The sequence below is a fragment of the Panthera pardus genome, unplaced genomic scaffold, assembly GCF_024362965.1.
Source record: "Panthera pardus isolate Hobbes unplaced genomic scaffold, ASM2436296v1 HiC_scaffold_7, whole genome shotgun sequence".
NCBI lineage: Eukaryota > Metazoa > Chordata > Mammalia > Carnivora > Felidae > Panthera > Panthera pardus.
Window position 1 is genome coordinate 75,804,818 of NW_026527002.1, and position 21,916 is coordinate 75,826,733.

The 21,916-nt window shown below is 45.8% G+C and overlaps 1 protein-coding gene across 5 annotated transcripts in view; it reads left to right on the forward strand.

Moving 5' to 3' along the window:
- Nucleotides 1-21,916, forward strand: part of KHDRBS3 (KH RNA binding domain containing, signal transduction associated 3) — a 189,826-nt gene that overhangs the window by 146,812 nt on the left and 21,098 nt on the right. For all 5 annotated transcript variants that reach the window (XR_008420084.1, XR_008420083.1, XM_019459778.2 and 2 more), the window contains exon 7: nt 177-259. Coding sequence is in view for 3 of the 5 variants with exons in the window: in XM_019459778.2 (XP_019315323.1) it covers nt 177-259 (83 nt within the window). In the remaining 2 variants the exon portion in view is untranslated. The remainder of the gene's footprint in view (nt 1-176; nt 260-21,916) is intronic.

Sequence of the window (21,916 nt, forward strand, 5' to 3'; positions counted from 1 at the left end):
ATTTTTGGAAGTTCTTGTCATTTTCACTGATGTCACTCTTAATATTTTTCTTTACACTATAATTAGATGTGGAGTTAAGTGTTAGCTGAATTAATAAAGAGTCACTAAAAGCAGAGTGGTTCTTTTTGTCCAGAAACTTTTCTGAACTTTTTTATACTTCTCCTGTTTTATTGTAGGACTATGATGATGGTTATGGCACTGCTTATGACGAACAGAGTTATGATTCCTATGATAACAGCTATAGCACCCCTGCCCAAAGGTAAGAGACCATCTCTGACTTGACCCTGTTAACAGACACTTGTGCCCCTCCACGTTTATGCACTCTGGGAACCGGATGATGATCAGACAATGAGGGTAATTTGACTTGGCTTGCTTTGTTTCTTGTTTGTTTTAATTGGAGAGGCCCTCTCCGTCTTAGACACTAGCATGCATCACCCCTCCAGAACTTATGGTAGTGTTAAAGCAATGATGCTTGAAAAATAAAAATTGACGTTTTCTTTACTGTAAAGTTTTAACTCAGTGTTCAGTATATTCTAAGGAAAAACAATGTCTTCAAAGTCTGTGGCTCTTCAAGTGCCCCAAATCACATGAACAATGTGGAAATACCCTGCGTTGTCAGTGCCTGAGGAGGAAAGCCCCAGAAGTTTAGCTTGGCATTCCGAGAAGGTTTCTGTTTCTCAGCAGCAGTGATCCTGTTTTCTAACAACTTCAAATTCATATTTGTGAATAATGAGTTAGCTCCGCTTCATTTTCTAAAGAAGTATTTACCCAGAAATAAGTAAGTGTTATCAGAGGCAAAACAGAGCTTTATAGTTACCTCTTGTGATAATATACCTTGATGATCAATGATATATGAAATCAGTGTTTATTCTGTTCAGAATGTTTTCCTAGATGCCTAGAAACCTCTTGCTTTATGTTTAAAATTCTAAGTGGGGGACAATGATAGACACATGTACAAAACAAAATAGCGGCTTTATGAAGCATAAAAAAATACAAATTGCGTGGTTGTTTTGATGAAGTATAAACCACTTCCGAACTCACGTGGCACCAGGCAGCTTTGAACAGGCAGCTGCTGTTACTCGTGAGCTCTGGTACCCAGGCTGACAAGGATATAAAATTCTTTTTTCTTTCAGGCTCAGGTCACATTTTTTTTCTCCTATAACTTGTAACAGTTGAGACCCTTCAGTCTTGGACTCTCAACTTGGGCTTGGTCTCTGTGAGTGGAAACCTGTGCATCGTGCTGGTATCCTTGAGGGTGTTGGCGCAGCCTGGGGGGACCGGCACTGGTAGACGCTAGCCACGACGTCACATAGTATCTCATTTAAGTGTCCCGGCAACTGTATCAAGTATGGGGCGCCGTTCTCACTGTATAGATGGAGAAAAGGAGCACAGAGCACAAGATGAAGCCATTTGCCAGAAATCCCCTGTGGAGTGTAAACCTTTTACTTACTTGTGTCTCATTGAGTCTGAATGGTTACAGCAGGAGCTGACGTATCTGTTTTACAAGTGGCGAACTGAGGGCTCAGAGAAGTAAAGGAGCAATCCAGAACGTGAGCCTCGACCTAGGGAGCTTGGAGTCTTGATGTTAGAGTGATAGCATCGGTGATATGATGGATCACGAGTGTTCATCCCTTTGGTCATTTTTGTAGCCAAAATTTGTTGAATGTCCGTGTGCGTCGGGGATGCTCGATGCTTGGGATACAAAGATTATGGAGGCAAAGACCCTTTGAAAAGCTCACAGGCCAGAAGGAAAAAAAAATAATAATAATAATACTTAAGAGTAATATAATATGGTAATCGTTATGAGACGTCTGGGGAACACTTCAGGATTTCCAGAAGAAGGCAGCGCTAAAGTCTGGTTGAGAACCCTGAGGACCTTTCACTGAGAAAGGGAAGGGTGAGTAGGAGTCACCAGGGTACAGACAGGGAAGGGCATTTCCCCGAGCTGGAAGGGCGGCGCCCGGTGGGGGCAGCACGTGCCATCTGCAACTCCAGTTCATGGGCAGAGCTAGAAGGGGTGAGGCGCGGCAGGGAGGTGGGGGGAGGAGCGGCCGCACTCCGCCCCCTGCGCGTGCTGAGACTCGGTGCCACAGGCAGCAGGTGGCCCGGAGCCCCAGAGAGTTACACGCGAGGCGCGGTGAGTTTCGACTTGGATTCAGAGAGTCATTCCACGGCCGTGGAGGGGCTGGACTGACAGGTGGGAAAGCCTCGAGGCAGGGACCAATTAAGAGGCTGGTACATCATGAGGCCTTTAAATGTCAGGGAAGACTCACTTAAAGAGGCGTCTTGCCTGACAACCCCCCGTCTGCCGTCTTGGAAGTGATCTTTGCAGTGTTGCAACTCATCATACCTGAAGGAGGACGGAGGATTGTGTGAGGGTGGCACACGTTGACAAATTGAGAAGCCACTCTTGGTTAGGTGTTCTGAGTGTTCGTCTAATCCTCATGACCTGTGACATAAACGTCAGCCCTTTCAAAGAAGAAGGAAACTGTGATTTATCAGAATTAGACAACTTGCCTAAGATCACACAGCTTACCGGCGGAGGAGCAGACTTTGAACCTGGGTCCTGCCTACACGTGTCCCCTCACGCCATGTGCCCCCCCAACAGCTGTCCCCCCCACAGCCGTGTCCCGTCCCCCCCCCACACACACACAGCCTTGCTGGGTGCGACTAAGCAGCTGCTCTACTGGAAACTCCTGGAAACTAAGCAGCTATACGATGGAGGTTGACAAGATGGTTTTATGCACTGTATTAGTTTGCTAGAGTTACCGTAACAAAATAACCACAGTCTAGGTGGCTGAGGCAATAGAGTTTTATTTTCCCACAGTTACAGAGGCTAGAAGCCCAAGGTCAAGGTCTTGGGGGATTTGGTCTTTTCCTGAGGCTTCTTCCCTTGACTTGCACATGGCTGCCTTCTTGCTGTGTCCTCACGGGGTCCTTCTCTGTGCACGTGCATCTCTGGTCTCCATGCATGTCCACGTTTCCTCTCTTCCGATGGCACCGGTCAGATTGGATGAGGACCCACGCACAGCCTCATTTTAATTTAATCACTTCTTTAAGGGCCCCATCTCCAAATACGCTCCCATTCTGAGGTACTGGGGGGTGAGGCTTCAACATACGATTTGGGGTGGGGGCACAGTCCAGCCCATCGTATGCACATACTGTAGTACTTGGTTTAAGCACAACACTGAATGTCTCAGAATTAGAAATCTGGTATAAACCAGGTAGGATACCAAACGTTCAAATCATCCCCAGGACCAAATAGTGAGTACTAACAAGGAAATCACCACCGATTCTTTTTCTCTCCCTCTCTCTGCCCCTGCCCCCTTTCTCAAAATAAATAAATAAAAAGAAAAGGAGATCGCTACCACCGTCCTCCTCAGCGACTTGAGTGTCTACTCTGTGCTTGGTACTGTTTCATGGGCTTCACATCGATTCTCTGTCCCCTCTCAGCGTGCCCCGAAATAGTGCAAAATTCAAGTCTAAACATGCCATTCCCTTGCATACAGGTTCAGAGAGGTTAAATGGCTCATCATCCACACTCGAAAGGCTGAGCAGTGGTACAAACCCACCTTGGCCCCAAAGCGTTCTCTTTGTACTTTGTTGCATTGCCTTTCCAGTCTGCTTTGATCTCAGTGGCTGGAATTAATTCCAATTAGTATGTCCCATAAACGGTCTTCAAAAATCTGATACTTTGTGATGCTTTTGAATCCCGTAAGAATTAGGCCTCCCATCTGATCAGGAAGCATTGCCTTATCAGACGTGGACTACCTCTCTCAAACCTAGAATTTCATTTCTGCGGCGTATTATTGTGGGACCGGACTGATGGAATTAGGGGCCTTATTTTTCCGATTTTACGTTAGTTCCTTTCGGCAAATAGCATTCACCACCACCCCTCTCAAGGAGCACACAGCTTTAGTGTTCACTAACAGAGAATGCCCCAGAACACTTGATCCGTGGTCTGAAAGTCCTGGACTTTGCCACTTCAGGTCCTGTAAAATCGACTTCGGACTTCAGTAGTCCTCTCACGTGTGCGTATAGTTCAGTGTTACTGCCGAATTCTTTACTTGGTCGGTCTCCTCTTAGATCGCAGAGCTGTTCTGAAGACGTTCTTTGACGCATGGTGTGGAAGAAAGAGCACAAGCACAGGTTCGACCGCACTGTCCACCGTGGCAGCTCGCACGTGTGTCCGCCGAGTGCTTGCAGTGTGGCTGGCGCGGTGGGTGTGCTGGGCGTGTAGGCCACGCGGCAGCGTCCGAAGACTTCGTAGGAGATAGACGATGAAATGAACACCTTGCTAAAATTAATTTTACCTGTTTCTTTTTAAGAAAGCTTTTTTTTAAGCTTTTTAAAAATGTTTATTAATTGGAAAGAAAGAGTGGTAGGTGGGGGAGGGACAGAGAGGGAGAGAGAGAGAATACCGAACAGGCTCCACGCTGTGGGCACAGAGCCCGACGCAGGGCTTGAACTCACGAGCTGTGAGATGGCCCTTGACCTCCCGAGCCAGCTGGGTGCCGCTTTTGTTCTTTTTAACGTGGCTACTAGCGAACTTTAAACTACAAATTTCTCGTAGATAATGCAGCCTTAAGTAAGACCGCGGCTTGCTCTGTCTCTGGCGAGACAGCACAGCGTGGTGTCTCTGGATGAGGGCGCGCACCCCTGGGGTAAGCAAACCAACACACCAGGTACAGAGAGGGCCAACACATGGTCATCCTCGTAAACTTCTGATGTTTTGTGTCACGTGGAAACATAACTTCTTAATACTGTGGTACACGTGCTACACGTGCATGTAAACGGTCACAGTTATGAGATCAAAAATGGTTCTCCTGATACGGATGTGATACAGAAGACTTTTGGAGATCTGGGCCACGGTGGTTAAGAGACTGGTCTACCTGTATTTAGACCCCACGTTAATATTTGCTGGTTATGTGGCTTTGGGCAACATGTTTGACCTCTCTCAGCCTCAGTTTGTAACGTGTGCAACTTTGCTGCTTCTTTAGACGGCCAGCCTGAAAGTTGCATGAGTCAGGAAAGCCCACAGTCTCTGGGAACCATGGAGAGGGAGGCATGTCAAACACAATAACTTATGGGAGGCACCCAGGGCAGTCGGCGTGCCAGGCAGTTGGGGAAGTGTGGGAGGCAGTTAGCACCGTTGAGCTGAGTAAACACCCGCTCTCCTTCCCCAGTTCGAAATCGCTCTGCTTCTCATTTCACACAGGGAAGGCACCAGCAAATCCGGAAAGAGTGTGTGTGAGTAAATGATTTACAGGGAGAGTGAGAAGAGAGGGACCTTGCGGAGGGCATGGCCAGTGTCGGTATTTACCGTAAACGGATTAGCAAACTGAGCAGCCGTAACCCACTTGAAAACACAACAGAGCAAAACAGCAGGCCTCTATGGCTGGCCATTGGGTATTATTACCTGCTGTGGGAAGGGGTCCCTTTCAGTAATGACGTTTAAACTTCATGAGCTGGAATCATTTTAGGATGCTGTTTTGTTGCACAAATACCAGTTTCTCTCAGGAGGTTTTACAAGTGAGGATTTTTTTCTCCTAATTTTCAAATACCTCGTATTAAAATTAGAGTACAAATGAGACTCCCTGCAGAGTGAGAAGAAATTCGGTGTAGTTCAGCTACATTTCCCCATTGATTTTTGTAATGACCTTGGTAGTGCTGATGTTGTGGAGTAAAACAAAGCATTGTTTATCTAACTCCACACATTTAATGAGTACCAAGCTGTCAAGACAGTTACTGTGAAGAGAAATGGGAACGGTTCTTTATACTATTGGAATTGTTCTAATACACGCTGGTCCAGAACTAGTTATTGATTGATTTTGGACACACCTCCCGAATAGCTCTGGTGAATAAAAAAGAGCAGGTGTTAAATGGCCTCAGCCCTCGGGGACCTGCCTGCCCCTGCTCTGACGGGACTGGAGTCTTCACAGAAGTCCTAGTTCTGACTCTTGGAAACCCTTTGTAAATATATCCGTTTCGTTCTCAATTAGATGGGATTCGTTCTTCAGCGGATGTTTTGTTTATAATCCTACTGACACTTGCCGTTGCACAGCACGGTGACCGTAGCTGATAACACTGCGTTAGACTCGCTGAGTTTGCCGGGAGAGTAGATGCCAGGTGCGGTCACACACAAAACGGTAACTTGGCGAGGCCAAAACAGGTCAAGAGCCTTAAAAACTATCACAGTGTTGTAGTTGGCGTGTCTCGTAATTGTAAATTCGCAAAGGAATATTTTTTTTAATGTTTTTTTAATGTTTTTTTATTTATTTTTGAGACAGAGAGAGACAGAGCATGAATGGGGGAGGGGCAGAGAGAGCGGGAGACACAGAATCGGAAGCAGGCTCCAGGCTCTGAGCCATCTGCCCAGAGCCTGACGCGGGGCTCGAACTCACGGACCGCGAGATCGTGACCTGAGCCCAAGTCGGACGCTCAACTGACTGAGCCACCCGGGCGCCCCTGCAAAGGAATATTTGATCCCTCCTGTGATCACAAAGTAGCACAGAGGCACACACTGCACAATATCGGTTTCACTAAGGCACATCCGTGTGAGTGTGAGGTCTTTCTCCTCTGTGTTCACTTTAACCTTAGAAGGTGGACATGATAATCCCCATTTTAGTCTTGAGAAAACTGAGACCCAGAGAAAGACTTAGTAAGTGACCTGAGTTACCCACTTAGTGACTATTGATTTCAGTCCTTTCTCTTTCCCTTACAGGAATGTTCTCCCAAGAGTAGTACATGTATCACTAATGTTTCTCAACATGCTTGCAGGTGGCTCACAGCCAGACCTTTTTTTTTAGATAAAGGTCTGATGATTTTAAAGTTACTGGGAAAATAATCAGCATGTCATGTCAGGCACATGATTTTATGAATGTTGCTGTGATTCGATTACGATACGTTAAAGCAGAAACAAAGTCTGTATAGAAAGTAATGTTAGGTCACTAGGTGGGTGGGTGGTGCCCATGATGGCAGACGTCCTGCCAGAGGTCCGGAGGTGCCCCAGGGTGGCCGACATCACAGTCAGTGTTTATTTCCCTGGGTAATGAATGGCCAGCTAGGGAGCGCCACTGCTGCCATGGGAAGGGTGGCCAGTGAGTCCGAGGGCCGTGTTTAGGTCTCCCTCTGAGTTACTGAACTCTCGATACTTTGTACTAAAAGCAAGCCAAGAAGTTTTACAGCTTCAACAGGAAATTCCTTAGAATTAACAAAAAAGAAAACAGGGAAATTTTCCAGATTCATTAATTTGGCACACATTGAAGAAATCAAGTATCAATTAAATACTTAGGAAGCGTTTGTTACTGTACCAGATGTTCTTGTGCCCGCCGTTTCGTTTTATCCCCAAGAACCTCCAGAGGAGCGTCAGGCTTTACTTTTACAAATAAGGAGACTGACGCTCAGGGAATGTGAACTTGACCAAAGTCACCTAGTTGACAAGTCAGGCCTGCTACACAGCTCTCTTAAAGCTCGAGCCCGTGTTCTTTCGCTTAACTTGAAGGCAACAAGTGGCAAAACCTGGCCCTGTAGGTGTGGAGAATACCCAAGTCCTGTACTCCCCTCCGCTCAACGTGGCATCTTCACGGCGATCTTTACAAGCACGTGGAAACGTAGGCGAGGGGCGGACACAGGCTAGTGGTAGTAAATCAACTGCCACTGTCAGTGCACTCTTTCCTGTTCTTGAGAATACACGAGATTTATCGCCGAGGAATTGCGAAATAATGGCGGTATGTGGAAACAAAGTCCACCGGGGAGATGTACTACATCATTTGGATTTCGCGCTGCCATCTGCTTAATAGCGTTGAGAAGGCTGAAACGGTGCTTATGATCAGCCATTCAGAGCCGCGACAGATGCTGCGAGCCCGCGCACAGGCCAGGAGCGTCGCTGCTGAAATGTAGGCTATGTGACAGGGTTTCCAAAAAGTTGGCGTGCTGGTGAGCAAACCCCAACTTTACACCTTCGCTATAAAATTGCGATCTCTTCGGGGGCTTCCCCTGTGTTTCCTTCCGCCTTGTCCCACACATCCTTAAAGTGTATTTTTGTGGATTTGTAGGAGACTTTCCCTAACAAATCCTCTATGATTTAGTTAAATTGTGGCATGATTTAGTCTCAAAGACGGGGGGGCTATAACACCCCCGTTCAAAACAAACCAGGATTTGAATCCCGGCTCTGTCCATCGCTTCCCTTGCTGCGTGGTTTGGGTCTGGTCACTTGTTCAGTCTTCTTCTCTCATCCGTCAAACGAAGACCGTATTTGACTCGTAAGATGGTGATTGGCTGGGACGGCAGGCGTGATGTACAGAGCAGAGGTTCGGTAAACTCGCTCACGTGGCACGTACTGGCTGCCACACATTGTGCGTTTCGCAGCCTGGTGGCGGTAGGTCCCTGTTACCATCCCATTGTACAGAAATGAGGAAATTGCGGCACGGAGGCCGTGGAACTTCCCTGAGGCTCCTGCAGAGTAAGTGCTAGCTAGAGGTGGCCTGTGAGCGCAGTCAGAGCGTTCTTCTGTACTGTCTGCCGTGCACCGGCTGCTGTTAGGAGTGCTCGGTTACCGCATCTAGAAACTTGTACAGACTTTTTCCGAGGAAGACTCCAGTCGGTAAAATCCCAACAAATAATCTGAATAAAATTATGCATGCCGTTTTGATTGCCCATTTGTGAGACGGAAAAGTATTGAAGGCTTCGTTTAATTTGGATGATTGGAGTCCTAAAATGTTTGGAGGCACAGACGTGAGGTCAGAGCTTGAAGTTAACTTGTGAAGAATGATTTATAATAGAGAACGTCAGGGCGCTTGAATATCTCAGAATCTAGTCAAACCTCATTTACTGGACTCACAACTTGAGAGGCTGAAATAATTCAGACATAGTACAGATTGTATTTGCCCTTCTATTTGTCACCACGGAAGGACATGTTCCTTTTGGAAAGTAATTTACAAGTGTTCATCAAGAACCTTAAGTGTCCATAACCTTTGACTCCATATTTGCACAGTAAGTGTCTTAACTTATTTTTCGGTGAGTGTCTGACAGTGGAAGTATGCTTACCAGCACTTGAACGCGAATAAGCAACTCCTGGCAGAGTTCGGGGAAGGAGATACGACATTTTAGATGTGGGAAAAAACCTATACGTATCACCTTGGCCAAAGTAACACCGATAAAACAGTGCCTTAAGGAAGGCTGAGTCAAGACTTGGTTCATGAGGATGGAGAGCTAGCTCCTGGGTATGAGTCACAGCTCTGTGTCGGCCAACAGTGCAGCTGAGGCCACCTGACCTAACCTACGCTCAGGTTCCTTGTCCGGAAAACGCGGGTGATGCTAACAGTAACTACCGTATAGGACTCTTCTAGAGTTAACGAGTTTAAGTATACGGAAAGCACTTTGAACAGTTCCTGGCACATTGTAAATGCTATCATCAGCTGTCATCACTGTAATTATCTAAAAATCCTTGGGGCTAAGAGTCTGAGATTCAGAATTTTTGAATTTTGGAAAGACAGTATGGTTACGGACCATCTGTTACCCAACTCTGGTGGAGGCTTGTGCTTCTCCAGGAGAGCGGTTACCCCTTGGATTATTTGAAGTTTAAGATCAAGGAAAATGTGATTACAGAGAGATGAAAAGCATGTATGGCAAATTGAAAAGCCAAGAGATTTCTGAAGAGGGACGTGGTGCTCAGCCTTGGCGGTTACCAATATAACAAGATTGTTCGTGCTAGCAACTGACTGTTAAATAGGATGGATTAAAGGATTAGTAAAGGACCATCCCATCCATTAGAAGTCATCACGGTGGCAAGGCCTCTCTCGATTTGGCCCCGATTTTGTCTGTAGCCTCATTCAGGTCACCCACCGGTACAGTCCAACCTTATGTTGAATTGTTCAGTCTCGGCTTGTGGGTAATTTGCTCGATCACACATTCAGTAGGTGTCAGAGCGTAAGCTATGAGAGTAAATTTAATTCCTTCATGGCTCCTTCAGTTATTTTCCCTACATAGACCTTTTAAGGACATTGTGGTTGTTTGGCATATTTGTATAAAACTTAGATGTGATTTCTTTTAGACTTTTCCAGAATGGCACAAACAGGATGATTTGCTTTTCTATACATTTTAGTCCTTGCCATATTGCTTGCATGAGCAGCGGGCTGCTTCAATCAGTGGTTTTCTCATCTGGCAAGTGTCCCTGACCCTGTCTTCGTGGCACGTCCCCTTCCTTCCATGTTCTGTTACGCACTAAGCCGACCTTCTGTGTGTTCAAAATGCTCTCCTTGCCCCTCCTCTCCAGTGTGCCTTCTAGACTGTTGAGACTCTGTCTGCTTTTTATACAGAGAGGCCCTCGAGAGACCCTTTGTATTCATCTTTCTGTTCTCAGTACCTAGTGCAGTCTGGTCAGACAAGTGATCTACCTGTGTTTTCAGTTAAACTAATAACATTCAAGAAGTCAGCATCTGTTTTAAAAGTTCCTTTACTGGAAACACAGTAAGAAGTCTGGTAGCATTGAACATCTCCTGTGAAAATGCATGCAGTCTTCCCTCCTCCGGCTGTGTAGGAGCGTCCCTGATAACAGCTGTAAATAAAGAAAAAGCAGGTGCCCCGACCAGTCTTCTGTTTATTTTTTTTAATCTGGGTCTTGGTGTAGCACAGCTATCTGGAAGTTTTTAGACTCTACAGGTAACTTCGATGGGCCAACAATGCCAACGTTGAGGACTACCCTTCTTGACTAATAAGCATGATGTAATGAGGTATTATTTATACCTTCCTAGTGCCTGGCAGCTAGTTGCTAAGTAAATGTTTGTTTCCCAAAGAAATAAGTTATTGGCATTTCTGTAATGTCTTCCATTCTTTCGTTCAGCAAATGACTGTTGAGTACCTACTGTGTGCCAAGAGCTCTCCTAGATGCCTGACAAGTGTCAGTGAACAAAAAGGATAAAGGTTGTGCCCTTATAGAGCTCAAATCTGGTGCTACTCACGTCTAAGTATGACAGTCATGCTTAGCTTCATGGAGGAGGTGATCTAAGACTTGAACGAGGTGACAGTTTGCCCCGGGGACATCTGCAGGAGCAGAGGCCTGTGGAAAAGATCTCTGAGGGTCCATCTCATGTATTTTGGCATCTTTAAGGGCCGTGTTCTGCCATTTGAGCTTATAATTTTAAGTTCTTTAGGTAGAAAACTTCAAATTTCCCTTTGGAATAAGATATTTTTGAATGATTTGGGACAAAATGTTTTCACTGTCCAAGAACATGCTGTAATGGCTTCTTATCCTTCTATCTCAGTGTGGTTGAAGGGGCTTGCAGACTTAAATCTCTGAAGTTACAGGAAGAGACTGTTGCCTACACTCACTGACTCCCTGGCCTGTGGCAGCTTTGGTTGGCAGGATAATGGCTCTCAAAAATGCCCACATCCCAATCCCCAGGACCCATGTTTCCTTACAGGGCAGCAGGGACTTTGACTTTGCAGATATGGTCAAGGATCTTGAGGAGGGGAGACTATCCCTCATGATCATAACTGAAAATTCCTTTACCAAAATATATTAGCACATCAGAACTCGGTTACTTTCCACAACCAAGTAGAGTTTATCTCAGCAACGCAAGATTTCTATCATATGTGAAAGTCTATCAGTGTAATTCGCCACATTAACTAAGTAATGGAGAAGAATCACGTGATCGTTTCCACAAATGCGGGAAAGATGTTTGACAGAATTTAACAAGCAGATGTGGGCAAACTGGAAATGCAGGGCAGTTTTTCCCAAGTTGATAAAAGACATCTTCCAGAACACACACACACACACAGATACACACCCTCAAGCTGACATCAGACTTAACTGAAACAGTCCCTGCTTTCCTGCCAAGGCTAGGGACACAGCAGCTTTGAGAGCCCCCCGCTTGCTCTCGTGTTGTGCTGAGAGGCCCGATCTGTGCAGGAAGGTGAGTAAAAAGGAATGATAGGCATACAGACTGAAAAAGAAGAAGTTGACTGTCTTTATTCACTGATAACATGATCAGGTGGTTGCAAGTCCTAAGGGACCCACGGAAAAACTATTCAGACGAATCAGTCAGTTTATCAATTGTAACACAGTCAGTATACAAGTCCTGTGTTTCCATGCACTAGCAATTAACAAGTGGAAGACAGTCCCCCAGAGAGACCATGTGCTGTAGCATTGAAAAACATAAAATACATAGGACCATTTTTAAACAGCTTTATTGACACATATTTTACATGCTGTACAATTCACCGTTGAAATTAAAAAATGTAATTACTTTTAGTAAATTTGCAGAGTTGCGCACCCGTCCCCATAATCCCATCTGAGCACATCTTTCTCATTGCCATCCACTCCCTCCTCCCTGTTACGGTGAATCCCTTTCCTAGCTCCAACCCCAGGCCTCCACCAGCATCATTTTTATCTTTACAGATTTCCCTTTTCTAGGCACTTTAGATAGATAGACTTAAAATGTCTGCTCTTTTACATCAGTATTTTTCACTTGGCATTCTGTTTTTGAGGTTCCTCCCCATTATAACATTTATCTGTCTTCTTCTTTTCTTACCGAATGGTGGTCCATTCATGGGTAGACTCCACTTTGTGTATACATTGCCCAGGTGATTCATACGGGGTTGTTTTCACTTCTTAGCTCTTACGAATGGCACTGCTGTGCACACTGGTGTGCAAGTCTGTGTGAGCTTGTGTTTTCACTTCCCTCGAGGAGATATCTAGGAGCAGAGTTGCTGAGTCCAGTGGTAATTTTTTGGTTGACTTTTTAAGAAACTGCCCGACTGCTTTTTGAAAGAAGGTCTACCATTTTAAATTTCCACCAGTGATGTGTGAGGATTCTTAGGGGTAATTTTAGCAAAAATGTGCAAGACCTCTATACTGACCATGGTTAGTAAAACACTGCTTATAGGAAGTAATGAAGACGAAGCTAAATGGAGACACGTGCCCCATGCTTTCGTACTGGAAAACTCAATGTTGATGAAATGTTGGTTCTCCCCGAAATTATCTATAAATTCGGTACAGTCCAGAACCTCTACAGGTAGGTTTGTGTATTTGTTTATTTAAATTCAGAGGACCTAGAGTAGCCAAAGCAGTCTTGACGATGAAGAACACGTTTGGAACACTGACTTCCCCCGACTTACAAAACCAGAGTAAGGGAGACTCCGTGGTACTGTGCAAGCGTGGGTAATGGGCCAGTGACTGTCCAGAAATGGCCCCACACTTAACTGCTTTCGAGGGCACCAGAGCAATTGGGTGGGTAAAGAATTGTCTTTTCAGTAAGTGTAATGCTGTAACAATTAGGTATTTGGGTAGTGGGGATAGATTTGATTCCCCCCCCCCCCGCCGCCGCTCCCCCCCACACCCCTCACTCACACCGTTTACAAATGGTAATCTGAGATGGTTCATGACTTCAGGGTGAAGTTAAATTTATAAAACTTATAGGAAAAAATATTTAGAAAATAGAAATGAAGAAAAGATTTAGACATTTGATTCTATCAAAATTTCAAACATCTCCTAATCAGAGGACGTCATTAAAAAAATAGACAAGCCACTATCAGGGAAAACATCTTTGCAACACATATATCTGACAAAGGACTTTTATCTGAACTCTATAAAGAAACTGTGAAACTCAATAAGAAAAACATAATCCAATTTTTATAATAGGCAAAAACCTAGTCCAGAAGTGTCACAAAAGTATATATTCAGATGGCCACGAAGAATATGCAGAAGTGCTCGGTCATTGGTCGTCCAGGAGGTGCACATGCAAGTTACAACCTCAGTGGGTCGCTGCTGCACGTGCCCTCCCCCGCCCCCCACCCCTTGAGCGGCTAACACGAAAGTCACGGACAGCACCAAGTGTGGGCACGGTTACGGGGCAACTGGAACTCATACGTGTGTAAAATAGCACAACTATGAGATGTTTGGCAGTTTCTTCAAAAATGTTGAACACAGGGACATCTGGGTGGCTCGGCTGAACATCAGACTTTGGCTCGGGTCATGATCTTATGGTTGGTGAGGTCAAGCCTCGCATCGAGCTCACCGCCGTCAGGGCAGAGTCTCCTTCTGATCCTGTCTCCCTCTCTCTCTGCCCCTTCCCCGCTTGCACTCTCTCTCTCAAAAATAAACATTTTTTAAAAATAAATAAATGAACAATAAAGATGTTGAACATGTATCTACCCTATAAACCAGTAATTCTACTCCTGATAATTTTATCCCAGAGAAATAAGAATATGTATCTAGAAAAAGCTTTATGTAACAGTGTTCAAAGTAGCATTATTTTTGAAGGCCGTGCCTGGAAACAGCCCAGAAGCCCTTCCACAGAGGAATAAACGGTAATGTCCTCAGTGGAATGTTGTCCAGCAGCGGGAATGGACGAAATCGTGGTAGCTGCCGTAGCATGGGTGAAAACTCTAAGACAACTTTTAAAAAGTACTTCCTACAAAGCTGTCAGTTTAGTAGCCATCTACTTAACTGCCACTGATGATGGCCATCTTACCAGGCAAACCAGCAGCGGGAGATGGGAGCAAACACGTGCAGTGGTCCCGTGAAGGTCACAACTTGGAGCGTGCTGGTAATAACTAGTCCAAGGTGAGGCTGATGCCTCCAGCGCCCCCGGGGGGTGCACGGAGTGTCCAGAGAAAGATCGGTGGAGGCCGGGTTGTGGTGGACCCGAATTCCAGGCTCCTGGAGTTTACACAATGTTTCCGTTCTTACAGACCAACATGCTCTCCACACCCACCACCACCATGCTGGTCCAGGGTCGTGTCGTCTTGCTTGCTTCTAGAATACCAGGAGCCTACTTGCTGTTCGAATGCCCCACCTCCACTTGCAACCACCTCTTTCCTGTCGTTTTCCCATACTGCAGCAGAATGAGGGTTTTTTTTTTTTTTCAAATGTACTGTAATTATAGCTTCTCATACTGTTAGACAGTTTTCCTTCATAACTGCAATTTTGTCTTGAAGTAATTCTCTGATCAGTGTCTGCCTTCTTTAAGTTTTTTTGCTGCCATACCCCCCAGTGCCTAGCACAGTGCCTAAAACATAGAAAATGCTCAGTAAATACTTATTGACTAAGTATGGGGAGGTAGAATTTAACTCCGCATTAGCAATTTTAAAACAGAGTAGGCATTCCTATTTTAATTTCCTAATGTTGGATTTGAATTTACATACAATTGCTGTGGGGAGCGTACTTGAAATTATCTCCGTTCTACATATTTGAAAGAGTGAGACTGAATAATCTGATATGCACACTGATGCCAGTTACTGTCTGCCAGATTCTTCAGGAATACTGAAAACCATTTGCTAGTCCAACGTTGTCTCACAGGGATGCTGACGATCCCACAGAAAGTCGAATGAAGTTCCTTCCACTCTCACATACATAATATTTCACATGCATAGATGCTGCTGATCACAGTCAGCTTTCTTTAAAAGTGATAGGTAATGGCTTTGATTATCCCTCTGTCAGATGGATCTACCAGGAATCTTTTCCAAAAGACACCTCTGTGTAGCAGGTGGACGCCCTCGCCGAAAAAACAAACTCAGGATACCGTGAACAACTGCATTAACAAACGGTCCCATGAAATACTGTAAACTGCTCATAAAATGTGGATAGACCATTTTGAATGCAATGGAAAGAGCCAGAGGAACCAGTACTGACCGATTATGTGCCTTGGCACAAGCCGTACTCGGTCGTGGGGCTTCACAGAGATGCATGGAAATAGGCTGATAAACCCAGCCCTCGTTTTTGTTCCCTGTCCGAAATACCCTTTTTTTATTTTTTAGACGTGTATGTACATAAACCATTCTTTTGAAATTAATTCTCAGCAACTTTCCCGACCTCCTTGCCACTTGGGGACTCATCCTGACTCTGCCCTCGCAGGGCTCCGCCCCCCCCCCCCCCCCCCCCCCCCCCGCCCCACGCTCCAGTCTGTGGTGACAGTTACGTTCCATCACATTCCAACAAGCAGTCTTGATGCTTCAGATAGAGAATTCTTGTCCAAACTTCTTGGGATGTCCAGGGGCAACCTGGGTGGCTCAGTTGGTTAAGTGGTCAACTCTTGATTTAGGCCCAGTCCATGATTTCACAGTTCATGAGATCGGGCCCCACATGGGGCTGTGCAGAGCCTGCTTGGGATCTGCGCTCTCTCTCTCTCTCTCTCGCTCTCGCTCTCTCTCTCTCTGCCTCTCTTTCTCTCTGAAAATAAATAAATGTTAAAAAAAATTTTTCTTGGGATGTCTAGTGATGATATATGTAATTGATAACAATTTTTAAATCCTCTTTTGCCAGAAAAAAATGTTATAAACAACTGATCTTGTATTTAATCATAAGAGATCTTAGTTCTAAACATTAATGTTTCTGACAAATTAATTCATCGTGGCAGTTAACAGCTATAGGACAAATACTGAAGCTTGAGTCAAGAGACCAAACTTTGGATCCCCAGCTGTCACGTGTTGTGTAGAGGTGAGCAAGCCAACAGGAAGCTTATGAAACCTTATATTTAATGAATAAAGTGAACGGACAAAACAGTGCTCAACTTCTGGAAAGTTAAATGAGGCTACGAAATTGTGGAGTACTCTGCAAATAGAAGGAAACTATTGGTTTTTTGTTGTTGTTAGATTTGTGTCACTGAGGGTGAGCTCCCGACTCTCTTGCTAAGGAGAAAAAGGTTATGTAACATCAAACTAAGAACTCTTGAGAAAAATACTTCTCGCTTAGAAAGAACCTCTGGTTCGATAACAGTCATGACAACTGTCCTTAAATAAGAGCTTGAGGTGTGTATGTACCACATGGTCTTATATAAACCTCACAACATCTTAGGAAAGACTGAGTTTCAAAACCCTTCTCCAGGGGAGAAAATCGGATCAACTTTGCCTGAGTTGACACGGTAAATGCTGTAGCCTGGCTCCGGATGCTAGGCTTTTGCTTGTCCACTTCCAGAGCCTGGGTCTTAACTATTAATTACATGCTGCCTTCCGGAATGATTACAATAAGATGAGGAGCCTGCTTAAAGATGAAACTGTGAGGGTCTAAAGAAAGTAACGTTAGCACAGCCTCAGCGTCAGCGGTGTTGCCGTGAAACACGCTGAGCGTCATCGTCACTTGTTTGCGTGCACGACTCAGGTGTGTTGGAGGAAGAAGAAAGGCCCCGTGTGAGCTGAAGACACTCTGTAAACAAATTCTTTTCTTTTTATTCTTTCCTTTTTCTTGGAATCTAATCAAAATTCATCTTTTTTTTTTTTAATTATGGAGAACCATCTGCAACCTTTTAAGCAGCTTTTGATAAGAAGAAGAAAAGAAAACAGCAGTTTTCTGTTCAAATAAGAAAGCATGGTTGGATATGTCTGCATCAGAAAACTAAAGAGATACTCAACATCCCTTATTTCAGAACGCAGTGCTCTATCTTTTAGGACTGGGATGAGATCTGGATTACCCATAAATTCAAACAAATGAGAGGTTTATTTTCTTTCATGTAAGAATACCAGCAGCTGCAGACGTTGAGCACAAGTCTTCATAGTTACTAAGAAACCAGGCCTCTTCCTTCCTTTTTTCCCCCTGCCCTGTCTCCTGAGGCTCCTCCCCGTCTCCAGATGGCTGTTGTGGTTCCAGCCATCCTGGCAGGGTTCAGGCAGAAAGGAGGAGGAAGAGGAGAACGCTGCACCTCCTGGCTGGGTCAGCCTTCTGTTAGCATACTTCCCAGAAGCTTCACCGCAAGAGTTATTGCTTCTGTGTCACCTGCAGAAGTGGCTGAGAAAGAGAGTTGTGGGGACTGATCCCTTGTCACTGGCACCTCTCCCCTCGGGCTCACGAGGAGTCTTAAAGGAGGGGCGCCTGGGTGGCTCAGTTCTTGATCTCCTGGTTCGTGGGATTGAGCCCTGCATCAGGGTCTGTGCTGACAGGGTGGAGCCTGCTTGGGTTTCTCCCTCTCTTCCTCTCTCTGCCCCCCCTGCTCTCTCTCTCAAAATAAATAGACATTTAAAGAAATAAATAAAGATGAAGTGTGTGTGGAGGGCGTGTGGAGTACCGGGAACAGTATGTGGCTCACAGCAGGCATTTGGTAAGTGTGGTCTGTTATTACTGTTACGTTAAAGCTTTGCACGTCTGGCTGCCCAATACCAGCATCGGGCAGTAGCGGTTGAAATAGGTCCTCCTTCAGTCAGGCTTGCCAGGAACTTCCAGGCCACGGGCTCCCTCATTGCCCCCCCCCGTGTCTTCCTGAGTCGTCTTGCCCAGAAGGTGGTACTCCCCAGCCCTGTGGAGAACAGAGTAAAAGAAAAAAGGATTCTGAGCGGCTCCCGAGAGATTAAGGTTAAATATAAAACAAGTATCTTCTGGCAGGCCTGTTCAGGCGCCTCACTGTGGCAAGTTATTCAGGCTTCGTTTCTGGAAGTCTTTGGAAGTGGAGAGAGAACCCTTTCTCTCGGATGAGTAAGACAATTCGGCCTGAAGGCAGGGGATGGGCCACGTGACCTCTCAAGGTGGCTTTCTTCCCTTTGACTCAGCAGAGTACCTGCAAATTCCTTTACTTTATGGTGAGGGCAAATTTAGAAGTACCCCACAGCAGAGAGTGTGTGTGTGAGGGTGGGGGGGGGGGGCGGGGATCAGCCTTAAACGACAAGCTCTGTGTGTGTCTGATTCTGTGGCCAACCTACGTTAGCGGTTAAAATCTTTGCGTCTGACAAAGTAATTGTTACATCTGAAATAAGACTTTGCAAACGTACTTACAACAGTAGGGTTAAGAATCAGGTCACGTTTACTGGTCACTGACGAAGGGGCAGGCCGGTGTTTTGTGCGCGTGAACTCGTGTCGGGATTACTCACCCATTCCCGCCCTCCCCTCGCAGACCCAGCCGCTGTCCCTTCCCCTTCCCGAGAAGCCGCAAGCCAGACGGCTCAGTGACTCCTTCGTTCAGTGTCTTTATCGAGCACCTCTTAGTTCTGAGACACTCCGAGAAGCTGAAACACAAAAAGAGTAGGCCGCCTGCCTGAGGTTACACTGCTTCCGAACGCAAGGACAGGATTCAAAATCCAGTGAACCTTTTTATCCAGAACCTGCGCTCCCTCCACGCGTGCCGAGTCCCTAAGTGATCTCGTGAGCTCAGGGTCTTCAGTACCTTTTATGTGGCCATGACCGGATTTGTGTGCCCGGTGCGGCTCTGTCTCCTGACCTGTAGATATCCCTTCCCAGAGGCCTGTCAGACCCGGCGTGCCCGGGGCTCACCTCCCGATGGCACCTGCCCCAACTCCGTCAGTGGCAGTGCTGGTTTTCCCTAACCCCGGGGAAACTGCCGGTAACTTTCCCTCTCCCTCGAGATCTAAAACAGAAACTGAAGGCTTCCCGTGGCCTGTCTGGCTCTGTGCGATCCTCCAGAGCCTCCTCCCTGACCGTTGCTCCCCCCACGGGCCCTCTGCTCCCCCCACACTGCCCTTCCGGCCCCCGGATGTGCCAAGAGTGAGCCCACATCCCTCACATGACCGTCCCCCTGCCCGGGACGTGTTCCCGCGGGTGGTGCCTGCATCCTCCTTCATGGCCTCACAGGACACGCTGGTAACGGGGGTTCTCTGGGGAGGCTGTGAAATACCAGCTTGATTCCAGGCCTTTCTGCCTTCCTGCTCTTCTGATTCTCGCCGTGTTGATACACGAACTGTGTACGGCCTGCCCCTCCCACTATAATACAAGCTTTACGAAGGTCGTGAATTCGTTTTGTTTCTTTAAACCTTGACTCCACGGCTGAATGAACGAACGCAGGCCCGAAACGCTTGGCTCCCAGCAGTTGGTTCGGCAAATAGCTTCGCGTGGCAGAGCCGCGACCCCCCCTGAAGCCAGAAGCCGCCCGGCCCTCCCGCGGTGCCCCGCGCTTGTGCCCTCGCCGCGGCCAGGCCTCGCTTCGCACGAGGGAGGCTGGAACGGTGACAGGGTCTGCGCTAAGTGACTGGGTTAGGTGCATGTATCCTTCGTAGGGGACCCATAGAAATGGAAGCTGTTAGTGATGTCACAGCGCGGCTCAGACTGCGGTAGCCTCCCTTCGACAAAACCAGATGACTGGCACGTACTTAAAGGTAACCGGTTCACTATCAATTTATTCGTAAAGAAGAAAAAGTTCTGTTTTCTCATCTGCCATTTTAAAATCCTCTTTTGTCTCTGAAAACAATAGGAGACAAACTTTTCAGTTACAGTTCTTAAAATGTTTATGGTTTTGACCCATTTTTAAAATAGGATTCTACTGTAAATTGAAATTTCTGTTAACTCTTAATCATTTGAACAGAGACCACGAATAATTCCCCACAGTTTTTTAAACCCCTTTTTCCACTTACTCTTTTTACCAAATCTTATTTCTGAGCTTAAGAAACATGGCAAAATTATTTTATTTTTTTTATTCTCAAGTTAGTTAGCATGCAGTGTAGTCTTGGCTTCAGGAGTAGAACCAAGTGATTCATCACTTACGTGGAACATCCAGTGCTCATCCCGAGTGTCCTCCTTAATGCCCGTCACCCATTTAGCCCATCCCCCGGCCCCCCTCCCCTGCAGCAACCCTCACTTTGTTCTCTGTATCTAAGAGTCTCTTATGGTTTGCCTCCCTGTGTTTTTACTTTATTTTTCCTTCCCTTCCCCTATGTTCATCTGTTAAGTTTCTCAAATTCCACATGAGTGAAATCATAGGATATCTTTCTTCCTCTGACTAATTTCACTTAGCATAATACCTTCTAGTTAATGGCAAGATTTCATTTTTCATCACCGGGTAGTATTCCATTGTACGTATACACCACATCTTAAATCTGCCTTTGTTTTCCCTCCCCTATCAGCCTTGCGACGGGTCCTCTCCTGAGCAATGGAACATCTAACATCAGGTTAACAATATCAACTTCGAAAGGTCTGGAATTCCAAAAATCAGACCTTAAATTTTCGTGCTAAAAGAATTACTGGAAGTTGCTCTCAGAGAAATAGGTTCCCTGGTTAAACCGTAAATTATATCTGGCTATTTAAGCTGAGCATTTAAATAGTCCAGTTATTGGCAAATGGATATAATTTTTCTAATTCCTAAAGAGAACTCATTATTTCAAACCTTTTTACTTCTGTTTTCTTGCATTCTGGGCACTGGAAAGTGACACGTACCGTGAGGAAATTGAAACTGTCCCCACGTTAGATCTGTGCCTGATGGATCTGGGGAGGTCTACGCATCTGTCCTGCTTATACGAAGTTTAAGTTTCCCCTGACTCTTTTCCCTATCTTGCCAGAAACGGCGGTTTTTGATCCTGGTATGTGTGAGACCTGGGGCCGGGCGGCTGTGACACGGGGCTCTGTCCGCAGGCTAGTTCTGTGAGTGAGCCCTTCTTCCTCCCCCGTCACCGGGTGGATGGTGAGACATTGTTCCAGATCAAAGAATCATTCTTCAGGCCAGTGTGTAGGAGTCACTGTGCTCTCACACACTTCCTGCAGGCAGGTGACCTGTGCCCGGGCTTAAAGCCTTCGGTCTCAGAACTCCTCTGTCCTTTATTGTAAGGGCCACGAAGCCGTCTGGTGTGTATGGCTTGTATCTGCCAACATTTACTGCATGTGAAATTAAAAACAGAAACTTTAAAGATAGTTATTAATCATGAAATACATGACAGTAGCCAACTCATTGCATGTTAACATAAAAAAAATCTGTTTTTATGGAAAATGACTACTTTCCAAAACAAAAACAGTATCGTTTTATATTTTTGCAAATCTCTTTAATGTCCAGCTTCGTGGGAGCTAGCTAGATTCTTCTCTCTGCCTCTGTGTTCAGTCTGATGGGACATGTTGTTTGGGTTGAAGAAGTTGGAACCACAAATACGCAGGTGGAAAAGAAAAGAATTTTGACAGCTTTGCACCTAACTGTGGGTGTTCTTTGATGACTCCACTGAAACTTGGCAAGTGGTAGTTTCCTAAAGGTTAGCTGCAGCGTGGATTCTGAAACCA